This window comes from Odontomachus brunneus, unplaced genomic scaffold (genome assembly GCF_010583005.1).
Source record: "Odontomachus brunneus isolate Ranch 3 - 2012 unplaced genomic scaffold, Obru_v1 Obru_scaffold_084, whole genome shotgun sequence".
NCBI lineage: Eukaryota > Metazoa > Arthropoda > Insecta > Hymenoptera > Formicidae > Odontomachus > Odontomachus brunneus.
The window spans coordinates 1,512,247-1,525,420 of NW_022639534.1; the positions used below are offsets into that span (position 1 = coordinate 1,512,247).

At 29.4% G+C, this 13,174-nt stretch overlaps 2 protein-coding genes across 4 annotated transcripts in view; one reads left to right on the plus strand and one right to left on the minus strand.

Annotated features, from left to right (window-relative positions):
• Positions 1-8,859, plus strand: part of LOC116847873 (heat shock factor protein 1-like) — a 43,173-nt gene extending 34,314 nt beyond the window's left edge. For 2 of the 3 annotated variants that reach the window (XM_032823348.1, XM_032823350.1), the window contains 5 exons: positions 165-707; positions 1,291-1,396; positions 2,550-2,673; positions 2,802-3,049; positions 4,426-8,859. In XM_032823348.1, the coding sequence (XP_032679239.1) occupies positions 165-707; positions 1,291-1,396; positions 2,550-2,673; positions 2,802-3,034 (1,006 nt within the window). In that variant the 3' untranslated portion in view covers positions 3,035-3,049; positions 4,426-8,859. The remainder of the gene's footprint in view (positions 1-164; positions 708-1,290; positions 1,397-2,549; positions 2,674-2,801; positions 3,050-4,425) is intronic. The other variant, XM_032823349.1, reaches the window with a different exon arrangement.
• Positions 8,827-10,011, minus strand: LOC116847874 (UPF0184 protein AAEL002161-like). Its single transcript, XM_032823353.1, has 2 exons — positions 9,778-10,011; positions 8,827-9,387 (listed from the first exon to the last, which is right to left on the minus strand). The coding sequence occupies exons 1-2, from the start codon at positions 9,962-9,964 to the stop codon at positions 9,200-9,202; spliced, it is 375 nt and encodes a 124-aa protein (XP_032679244.1). The 5' UTR covers positions 9,965-10,011; the 3' UTR covers positions 8,827-9,199.
• Between the last annotated feature and the right edge of the window lie 3,163 nt (positions 10,012-13,174).

The following is a 13,174-nucleotide window of genomic DNA, read 5'->3' on the forward strand; positions in this document are numbered from 1 at the left end:
ATATATATATATATATATATATATATATATATATATATATATATATCCATACTCCATCTATATCATTTGTTGTATATATGCTTCTATAGCACTTAAAAGATTGATAAGAGAAGAGGGAAAAGAAAATTAATTTTGAACGGTGTTATTAAATAAAACACTTATAGGGAAGAGTTACATTTGCTCGAAATGCCAGACGACAGGCAAGAGTCACCAGAAACTATTATCACTACATCGAAGAACGAGTCGATCGACTTAAAACCTCCTGTACCTGTGGCGACGGTGCGCAGTTCTAAACTTGCGGCAATGGTAGCTAACATGAAGAAATCTCAAGAGGACATTGATCAGGAATTAGATATAGAAACCTCAATAGATGAAGACATTTCAGATAATGATACTTCTAGTCTAGTGAATTTCGGAGATATTTTACCTGATACGAATGTGCCCAATAACGATAATATGAGAAATAATATCGAGAACAAAACGAACGCCGGTCGCAGGCCCAGTAAAATGAACAAAGGATTTAATCACATTTACGGCGGTAAAAGTGTATTGAAGAGTAATAATAATCGTAACTGGCATGATAAAAATGTAGCGACAAAATCTACATGTGAAGAGAAACGCAATTATGATAAAGCGAGTACGAGCTCGTCTAAGGATTTGTCCTTAAGCTGCGTCAATTCATCAGGAATGTCCGACACTAATTACAGGTTAGGTATAAGTTCAGCACTCAATATAAGTTCAGCACTGACCATACACAATATAAAGGGATGACTTGGACGACAAGGATAATTCCTATTTGAGTACAATGAGATCTCATTAATAAGACTGACGGATATGATGGCGTATTGTTTTTCTTTTTTTTACGCTTCATATGTTGGACATAAAGCTCTGATACTTCACTCTACATTACATTATGTTTGATACAAAATTCCATTTGATAAATTTCAGTTGAATTGAATGGAAAACGAAAATTTTATCTGATAAATTCTATCCGAATTGGACAGAAAGCACACAAAAATTATACTAGAGGGCGACCTATATCATCTCTGTATTTCTAGATGGAAAACACTCGTATATACTTGTTACTTACATATTTGTTACAATGCATACTTGTTACAAACATACATATAAACACTAAAGCACATACCTCTTTCCAATATTATCATTATGAAGCACACCGTTTGAACCATTTTTCAAAAACATTATCTACATTTAATTTATTCTCCATTTAATGGTTTTTTTCTATTCATATAATATTAAAAATTCTCACAATTGTATAATTATGTGTAGGGAAGAATTGGATAATCATCTGGAGTCAATGCAAGCGGAACTGGACAATATCCGTGATATGTTACGTGGCGATGGTTACAAAATTGATGCTAACACTCTTCTTGGGGTAAATATTGATGCTATAAATAATATAAATCGAATAGTTTTTTTTCCATATCTGAACACTTATTCGTTATTTAATTTTATGAGTAATATTCGGGTAATTTCGAAACACGAAAGTGTTGAGTATTGTACGCATATCCAGAAGTTTTAAAAAAAGCAATATATTTTTCGTTTAAATACGAATAGATCGTAAAATTTTTTCGAATTTTTTTGTATTTGTTCGAATTTTATATTTATAGGCGGAATTGAAACTGTATAGATAATATTACATAAATAATTAAAAATATCTAATTTGTTAGACAATACTATAGTTCCAAATACTTTTGTTTCTCATTTATTTATTTATTTCAAAAGGATTTCCTTTGATAGTGTCGATGAAATTTATATTTTGCCATAACGAATGGATTATAAATGGTTTATAAATATTGCTCAAATTTGAATTAGACCTGACAGATATTAAAGTGGTGTAAATTTTTGTGAAAAATTAAATGAAATAATTTGGTTCGCGTATAATGTTTTAGAGAGATTAATGTAAAATTCTTTGATAATTTATATACTTTATGTTCAGTAATATACATGTGTAGATATATTTTTAGTTGTTATATATGGCTCAACATAAATTTTTCTTTGATATGTTCGCTATCACGGTTATTTAGAGGACTTCCTATAGCTTCATATTTTTTTTACGCGATTTTATAAAACAAATTTAAAGTTTGATAATGTGGACATAGGAAAATAATTTGTTTGCTGTCATGCATGTGTGACGCTGGTCTATAATGAAAAATTGTTGTGTCACAGGTATCTGTTGGTAACGAATGTGTTAATTTTAGTTTTTATAAAAATCTTAAAATTAGCAAAAATAATAGTAGAGTTGAGGATAAATTAAATTTGACATTTTCCAAAAGATTTAAATATATTATTTGCAAAGAATAAAAAATAGTATAAAAATTTTGCATAAATTATTTGATAAATTATTTTTTCATACAATTCATTTTGATGAATTTGTTAAAAATAAAATTTATTTTTATTTTAGGAGAGATAGGCATATATAAAAAAAATAATACTAATATTTTGACTGCTTTACGAGATATTTAAAATTTATCAAAATCATTGATAGACACTTCAACATTCTTTTAAGATTAATTTCGTTCTTGCAGTTATTTAGTAGTGATGATTCCATATCATTTGGACTATCCGATTTACCACTTTCCATTAATTCGGAATTGAATCCAGAAATGAATTATGAGAAAATGGAGGAGAAAGAAGAGAATACTTTCCAGAGTAAGTTGTGTTAAGTTTTATTAATAAAAATTTATACTTTGGAAGTGTTTATATTTTTATTCGATCAAATAAAAGTAAACGAAATACCGCACGAATTAAATAGAAGTGATGTAATTTTGTTTGTGTAGTTCCAGAATCAGAGAGCAGATTTAATCGTGGAGAAGTCATGGCATACTCATCAGGCATGGATTTTGAACATTTGTTATCAGAAGAGGGTCAATCATCATTCCGATTGTTGATGGAACAGCCTGAAGCAGTTAATACAGACTCGATATTAAATTCTGATCCTTTAAATTTAGAGAACGGTAAAACTTCATTTTTCAGTGATCCCTTAGAAAAAGATATGAACTCAAGTCCGTAAGAACTACTATTTCTGGTAAGTTCCTTTTCTCTATTTGATTTTTAAAATTATTTCTTTTTACATTTTTGGAATGGAAGGTTAATGCATATGCATCAATTCGATACGTGTTTTCTCGATCGTTTAGCAATACATAACGTGTTTAATTTTTAAACTCATTAAGCTTTTTTGGTAATTAATATATCATTCTATCTTGATTATCATCATTTCTATAAAAAAAAATACACTTTCTTTTATACATGAAGAAGTTTATAGGCATTTGTTCCACACAAAATCCACTGGATTTGCTGTCATAAAACAAAAATCTTGTTTGAAATAATTGATTTTTTTAAAGATAATTAGATTATTTCAATTATTTAGCTTATTTATTATATAGGACAGGTTATTATATGTAATAGCCATATATTGTCCATGTATTATGTATAACTTAACTCTCTTATTAATTTCTGCTCTATCTTTATAACTTAGTTAGAAATGTATAAATGATAGATTGATATATAACTGTGAATATTTCCTACTGTTTTATTTATTTATTTATTTTTTATTATATATAGTTTATTCCTAGTTTATTTTTTCTGTTTAATTAAAGGAGATCATTGTCGCTCGTGATAATATATTAATTTTCTCTAATCAATAACTAAAAATCTACAAAGTTATTAGGAAAAAGATAGAGGATTTTTTTGTTCAATTTGATTTAATGTACAAACGACGACAGATGTTGCTACTGCAGCTCATCTACCATCTGGCATCTGATTATTCACAAATTTTTTTTAATTAATATTTCGACAATTATTGTGAATATCACAAAACGATACAGGATTTTTATATTTACGTTAATCCGTACTATGCCTTCACGAGACCTTCTGGGTCAAGCTTGTTTTGGGACATCCTGTATAGATAAATTTATACTTTTACATTTACATAAATAATGCAATATATATCTACAATAGTTATAAGTCTCAGTAATTAGATTTAACTATATTTCGAATTTATACTTCATTATTATATATTATGATAATTTAGTCATAATCCAATAAACACAAAATATCATTGATATTACAATGCTCAATCATATGGTATATTACGTAACTGTTACTTTGTTATATAACAAAGTAACAATTACATAATATACCATATGATTGAGCTGACATTTTAATATGGATGATACTTTGTGTTTACTGGGAATACTAAATATTGATCAGTTAATTATCGAATTTAACGTATTCTGTATGTAATTAAATTAGGAAACTGTGTGATAGACAAACCTACTATCAATAATACGTACATCTTTATAGTTTTATTATGTATAGTATGATTTATTTAGAATTATTTAAATTTATTATGCATAATTATAATTTATTTGAACTTGTCTTTCTGCTTCGGTGGAACCACAGGAATCTCTATTGTTCAGAGGAAAAGAACAACTGATGAATAGAATTAGGCATAATACGTGTTTATGGCAACGCGTCATCCATGAAGTATTGTACGAGGGCAAGGTTTAATTTCCCGTAAAGGGAAATCACAGTACTTCGGATAGTTCTACCATCACCTCTTCAGATATATTTGGCTTTATACTAGCTTATTGGAACCATTGGTTTTACAGGACTCAGTACTACAGAAAAATTATGCTGTTTAATAATTTTCTATCGATAGAAAAACTTGCTATCAAATAGATAATAACTGCGGAAATGCAAAGTTTCACAAAAATGTCCAATATACTTCATCGTAGATTTGCACACATAGTGATGTAACATGAAGATAGTTGTATCTTTAAAGTTTATACTTCTTTGTACACTGAATGATTACGTATTTATTGGATGATTAAAAATAATCGATATCATCTTTTGTTTCAAATACCTCCTCGGAGTTTCCTTGGTATTTGGAGAAATTTACTGAGAATCTTTATAATGTTACCTCGTCGGTGTCCTCGCCAAATGGTGTCTAGGATAAATCGGATCCGATACAGTAGAGTCTCGTTATATCGTCATATTGTCTGGAATTTAGTTAAAAAGTTAAAAGCTCTTGAGACGCGATCAAAACAAACAAAGAATAAGGCAAATAAGAGCCAACCGCCGTTATTTTATTACGTAATCAATAAAATTTTTATTAAATTTTAAATTTCGCCTTTACGATTAAATTGTATATTTTGCTTGTCTTACGGTAGTTGGCTCTTACTTGCCTTATTTTTTGTTTATTTAGAATTTAGGTTTTAAATTTTTGATTTTTCGAACACCGTAGATATAAAACGTACTTGATAAAACATACTAAGACCACTCTCTCCAATAGCATAGAAGCTCTTTCGTTTCAGCTTATTGCATACATAAGCATATAGCTGTGTAATATCGCGATTTTTATTTATTTGATTCATTTATTGTATCACAGGATTATTGGAGTAGTGTGAGGTTAGTATGCAATAAGTGGGAGTAATTGGAATAGTGAGCAGTGATATAGGGAGGACTAACACTAGAGTAAAAACATATAAGGAGGAGAAGAATTTATAACAAGGTTCTACTGTAGTCTGTATCATCAGCACTGCGAGGTTTGATAATAGAAGACATGCAAAGAACAGATATTCATATAGGTTGATGGCAACGCGAAATTTGAGCTACTTATTTTGTAGATATTATGTTGATGAGTAAGAAGTAATTATTCATATATGTAAGATTTCTAATAAAAGTAAAACCTTAAAACATCTTACTTGTCGAAAGAAAGAGAAATTCGAGTCCGCAAGAATTCTGTTGTATTATAAATATAGCGATGATAATTATTTTGCATATACAAAATATCACTTCTTATCCATCGATATATAAGTTGCGACACGATTAAATTGACAATTAACGTTTTATAAAACAATCCTAACGCCTTTAAGCAAAATTAAATAGTAAATTAGGTAATAAATAGATGTCTATGCAAAATGGAATTTTCAAAATTTAAAATGAAATTTCTAAAGTGGACTTTACAAAATTTGGTAAATTAACTAAAAGTAATAAAAGTAAGATTAAAATTTTCATTCTTAATTATTTGTACATAAAATTGAGTAATTTTGTGTTAAAAAAAATGTAAAAAATTTGGTGAAGAAACTTATGGCTTTTGTTGCAATTCGTAAAATGTATCAAGATATAATGTTACGTCATAAACATTTTTGTAAAATATATTAAAAAATTAACTTTTTCTGGAAAATACTGCTTTTTTTTTACAAAAATTCCATAATAGTTAATTATCTCACCATGGTACAAGAAAAACTTAAAAAGTGATAGTGCGAGTTAAGGTTTCAGTGTTTTATTTGCAATACGTACGCTTTTTCGCATTCTCGAAAAACGTTTAGTAGAAATTAATATCTTCCGAAAAACTAACGATAAAAATAGTCGGCATATTACTTAGTCGGTTACTTATTGTTTATTATGTGCACTTTAGAAAATTAATTATCTAAGGTTGATGTTCAAGATATTAGTTATAAAACCTAATTTGACTTATTAATGACACGCTAACTTTGCTGATGTTTTGTTCTAGCTTGTGTAAGCAGTCTAAGCGCGCTACATGTGTCTCAAAACATGGCGGAAAAATAAGTGCGGTTGATTAAAATACAGAAACCTTAATCTTGAACCTCTATTAATAAGTTAGTGGATTGTGTTATCGTGCATTAGAATGTACGAATTCGCCCAGCGCGAATGCAGCGATTGGTCTTGTCGTTCGCCACTCACATCTATGGCGAATCACGCAGATGAGAGAACTCCCAGTGCGCATTAGAGTGCGATAAACTACTTATTGTATTCGCATTATAGTAACGTTTTATTCGAATTTATAGAGATAAGTAGTTAGTTTTTATATTCACTACTAAGAGTGATGTTTGCGCAATATGTATTATTTACAGATTAGTGTAAAATCCAACATGTAATATACTTGTTTGTGACACACACACACACACACACACACACGTATAAGAGCGCGTGTGCGCCTCTCTTCCTCCTCTTCCCTTCCCTTTCCTATTTCTCTCTACTATATATGTATAGTAAAATGTCAGCCATACATTTCCTGTTTATAAGGGCTTAAATTTTACTACTTTAAAGCTTTAAGCATCGAAATAAGGTGAAAAAAGTGAGAAGTTATAGATGTAGCATCTTTTGAGACCGTACATTTGTTCGGAAGAATCGCTAATGTATATGATGGATATTTATTGTTAAAACAATTAATCGTCGATAGCTATTCGCGCGTGTATTTTTGTATTATGTAAAATATCTCTACTAACTGTTTACCTTAATGCCAGATTTATGTTCGGTAAGAGATGTCGACGTGCGAGCGTTTGTGTGTACGAATAACTATATAATAGGTAATATTGCACTCTCTCTGCCTGAGATATCAAATTCCGATATACTCGTAATTATAGTCGTTACTTAATGCTTTTCTCACGTGAGATACTCAAATCGAGCTTCTCGGCTGAGACTTGTCTTAAGATATGACATAATTCAGCTAATATTGCGATCGCAAAAAAAATCGCCAGTACCGTCTTCTTTACACTAATAATTTAATATGTATAGTAAACAGGTAATTTTATACGATGACGTGTTAAATTGTACGATATGTATCGTACTAACTTAATAATAGTACAATCAGTGAATAAAGAGATAATTTATTTTTTAGTAATTCACAGAAGAGATTCATTTTTCTGTTGGATATAGAATATTGCGAAACTCATTGAGTTATAAATTAAAAGAGTTACAAATTTTTTTTCATTGATTGCACACCATCCTTTACACATAAAAATTAATTTGTAAATAAGCACAATAAGGCGTCACAAATTGGTTCTCCAGATGAATTTACTGAATCGTATGGTAAATGGACAAAAAGCTGCAATATTTTTATTTCAATTAGTTTTATATCGCATCTCCCGTCGAATAAGAGAATGTGTTTTTTTAACAATTCCTAAAAGATGCGTTTTCCTATTAGATACGTGATGTCTTGCGAAATCATTCATTGTTTATTGGCTGTATCGCGTCTCTAGGCAGATCTCAGCTAAGATATTCCAATTTATGTATTTCGTGTGAGGCAAGTTTTAAATAACGACTATAAAAATACAGGTTTTAGAGATTTACGGAAATAATGTAAAGCGATAAATTGCGAGTACAAGAAGATTTAGGGAGCGTTTGTGAATCATTTTCTCTAGTGTGAATTTGCGAGAAATAGAGATTTTCCAGAACTCTTTCAAGTTAAAAAATTTTTACTTCTCACGATTCACCTTAGAGGAAAGCATTCATGATCGACTCCACATATTCAGCGTCACGTTTGGTAATAAGTTGGTCGCACTTAATGTACACTTCATATTAATACAGTTTGATTACTTTTTATTTTTCGATACAGTTTGAAAGCTAATGTTCAATGGGAGAACTTGTTTTTGAATCATTTTTAAAGGATAAGTTCTTTCATTGGGCATCGTTTCGCATTATATTAAAGTGTCCAAATCATGTTGAAACCGAGTATATAATAAAGAATAACAGATTTTTTTCCTTTATTTTTTTCTATCAGGGATAAATAACTAGGGGCCAGTAGTTAGCCGAGCTGACAGTTCTGAATTTTCGTTTACCGGTAAAAATCGACGCATTATGTGTTTGATATCAAATAGTGTCAGGATATGTGCATCCGTAAGTTGCTCTTGAGCAATCAATGATAATTCAACAGAAATTCTACTTCATCTATGCAGATCTATGCAATGTACACGAAAACATTTCTACCGGTTTCTTGATTTGCGTTCCTGTCAGTAATAATTTAAGGTAATTAATCCCCTATAAGTGTAGTTGAAGTTAGCGAAATAAAAATACTTTTATTACCACTGACAATTATGTTAAATTTGTTTGTTTATAAATAATAAAATTTATGTAACTGTTTATATACATTTGTCACATTTACTGCAACAATAATCTCTTATGTGTGTATTCAACACATTTTATTGTTTTTTTTCTATTATCAGGAATGTTGCTTTTGGAAGTTTTACATGCAACGTCAATATATACAATCTAATTTTCATGATAATCATATAACAGTTAATTATCGCAAATGTATGAAATACATCTTTTAAATGATCAGAAATAACAGTGTTTAGATATCTCTAATAATAAACATATTTCTACACAACAAATTAACAAAGTATGTGATATTCTAAACACAAGGTAAGTATCACTTTGATTGTTGCTTCTCGGCTTCGTTTTGTTCCAGCGATTCTCGAAATTGTTTCCTAGCCTCACGATTGGACTGCAACAGATCAATCAACTCTGCCCTTATGTTGTCATTTTTCTTTTCTAGATGATCCAAAGCAATTTGTAAGTAGTCCAATTGGTCCTCTAATGCCTTGATATCCATAGCACCTATAACATCATATATACTTATAACATTCAAGGTCTTGTGAAACTTAATTCTTTAAATATTATTTGTTGTTCGCTAAAAATTATGATATTAAACAATTAATACGTTTTCATCCATTTAATATCATTACGTCGAAATCATGATATTAAATTAATGTTATGTTTTCATCCATTTAATATCACGATTTTAATGTAATAATATAGTGGATTATTCATTTTAAATACATATGTATTTTAAATAATAATTTACTAAAACAATCAACGCTTATTAGCCTATTTCTCTTTACTCGTCACTTTAAATTTTTATTAAATTCATGGTTTATATGACCATTTTCCTTTAAAAATCTCAAGTTGTCATCTTCAAAACATTTATTTAAACGATCACATGCTTACCGATATCGTCAGAAAACATGTCGTACTCGAGGGATCTTCCAATCCCGTTGGAATAATCTTCATCCTCGGCAAGTTCCATTTGCTCATCGGCATTGTCCTGATTGTTTTCCTGCGGTTGTACTATTTCTTGGACCATTTCTTCCTCTTTTACTTCTTCCTCTGGAGCAGGATATTCGTTCCTAACCATATTTTTGGCAGAAACGACGGTGGCTCGCAGCGGAAACTTCGGTACTACATCTGGAATAACAGCCCCGTTCTGTTAGACCCGGTAAAAGTATAATTGCCATCTAGCGGTTTATTTGTTACTGATCTGAAAGATCAGTTAACAGTGTGGTTTGAGTTTTGGCTAAATATGATTTGAGTCTTGGTTAAGGGAATGCTGAAGTTGAAAACTTTATCGACAGAACACTCACATTTTTCTGCAAAGTTTAAGGAGATGCTGGAGTCGATGACGAACTCGAACAATGTCGATAATGCAGAGACGATCGTCACTAACATAATCACGCTATCCTTTTCGTATTTCTTGTATATACATAACTTATATGAATGTATATTGCTTTGTTTTATCATATTCAACGGAAAACTTAACCACATATGTGTAGAAATCTTTCTGCAAACTTTTTCGATATTCTCAGATAGAAAATGTGTTCATTCTGAGCTCATACTCACATAGCACAAAAATATTAATGCAATATTAAATATGACATTAGGGAAAATATTTGAGTAACATTTGTAAACGTGAGAAGAATATTATTCTGATCTTAAAATGTTACTTTCCGGAACATTAAAGAAATAATGCAACTAAATATTAATACAAGGTTGGTCAATATTACATTTAATGTTGCTTTGTGCTGGAAATAATATTTCTTTTAATACCATAAAATGTCAGGATAATATTAAAAGAAAGGAAAAGAAAATGTATATCCTTTATATATTTCATTTTTATTGAAAATTATGATAAAATATAAGAAAGAGGAACAAAATCATGAAGAACATATAATACTTTACATATATAAACATATATGCATTAAACATATAATGCCACGCTGAAAAACGTTAATCATTAGTAACTAAGATTTAATTCAATAATATGTTTAACTAAATTGTTTGGTGAATATAACTACTCACATAACACGTAATATATATAATATCACAGTAATATTTCTGTAATATTGTAATATCGCAAAAATATTACGGAAATATTACTGTGAATATAACTACTCACATAACACGTAATATATATAATATCACAGTAATATTTCTGTAATATTGTAATATCGCAAAAATATTACGGAAATATTACTGTGAATATAACTACTCACATAACACGTAATATATATAATATCACAGTAATATTTCTGTAATATTGTAATATCGCAAAAATATTACGGAAATATTACTGTGAATATAACTACTCACATAACACGTAATATATATAATATCACAGTAATATTTCTGTAATATTGTAATATCGCAAAAATATTACGGAAATATTACTGTGAATATAACTACTCACATAACACGTAATATATATAATATCACAGTAATATTTCTGTAATATTGTAATATCGCAAAAATATTACGGAAATATTACTGTGAATATAACTACTCACATAACACGTAATATATATAATATCACAGTAATATTTCTGTAATATTGTAATATCGCAAAAATATTACGGAAATATTACTGTGAATATAACTACTCACATAACACGTAATATATATAATATCACAGTAATATTTCTGTAATATTGTAATATCGCAAAAATATTACGGAAATATTACTGTGAATATAACTACTCACATAACACGTAATATATATAATATCACAGTAATATTTCCGTAATATTTTTGCGATATTACAATATTACGGAAATATTACTGTGATATAATGTAATATTATGTGCTATGTGGATAAATATTTAGTCAGTATGAAGAAATGTTGTAATTATATATATATTTATTTTATTATATATATTTGTTGGGCATACTTCGATCTTCGTATGTGTCTTCTCTGCGCATCCTCGAATAATATGCGCATGATATAAATTTCATTATATGAAAATATTATATTTATATATGCATTCAAAATCAATACAATCTTAGCAGGCAATGTTACATCAATATAGTACAACATGTTGCTTTCACGTTAAATTTTCATACATACATTTGGTACATTACCGCAATATGATATTGCTATTACAAAAATGTAACTATTTTGCTACGTTACCCCAATATTTTAGTAATATTAACATTGCTACTCTATAATATCGGACATTAATATAACATTACATTGACATTCAATAAAATATAACTTACTGCAAATATTCTGGCAACATTCTAACAATAATAACGTTGACTTTTGTGCTATGTGGATATTGTATTCATGTATCTTCAAGCATGAGGACAAGAATAGACACCGATGCGGACTCATATGCGCCTCAGAATGTAGACATGTTATGATGTCACAAAAATACCTTATTTAATAATAATAATCAACATTATATCAAGAATTTGCAACATAATTTGTACATCATTTATGTGCATCTGGTGCTCATGTCATGAGATCACATAATGATCTTTAAAAAAGTATCAAATTGGAGTCATAGTATGAAGTCACATTGTGATGAAACATGATCATCACGCATTTCTATCTGGGTTCTTAAGCTTCCAAATGCAGGTGCAAAGGTAGAGCAATGTTTTTCAAAATTTTTCTGCTTGGAGCACCCATACTTTCGATATGTATAAGTTGCGAAGCTTTTGGATTAGGCAAATATTACGCTAACTGACAGCTTGAGATTTTACATTAAAAATTTCTTCTTCGTTTTCGTCACATATCGAGCAATGCTCCTATTTATTTTCGCATGTACTTTCATTGCGTAAAAGCATTTGTAATTCTGTGTAACCAATTACAAATGCTTTTACGACGAAATGCTGTGTACCGACGTAAACTTTGCAGAGAAATGTCAGTGTTCTGTCGGTAAAGTTTTCAGCTTCAGCATCCCCTTAAAGGGATGCCGGACATGAAAACTTTACCGACATAACATTGACTTTTTTCTGCAAAGTTTACGTCTTGTTGCTTGCACAGAATTACAAACGCTTTTACACAACAGAAGTGCATGCAAAAATAAATTGGAGTATTGCTCAATAAGTGACGAAAACGAAAAAAATGTTTAAATTTAAATTTAAATTTTGAGCTGTCAGTTAGTGCAATATTTGTTTAATACAAACATTCTGCAGGTCGTACATACCGAAACTGTGGATACTTTAATTAGGAAAATTTCCAAGATCATTATTATACTTTCAGAATTTAATTTTGATGCCAAAAAAGATACGAGAAGTTTGTAGAAAAATTTATGATTATATGCGGTTAGGTTTTCTGACAACTATGATA

Coding starts and splice junctions, on each gene's coding strand:
- LOC116847874 (XM_032823353.1), bottom strand. CDS start 9,964: ATGGTTAGGAACGAATATCCTGCTCCAGAGGAAGAAGTAAAAGAGGAA. Junction 9,388..9,777: donor CATGTTTTCTGACGATATCG/GTAAGCATGTGA, acceptor ATGATGTTATAG/GTGCTATGGATATCAAGGCA.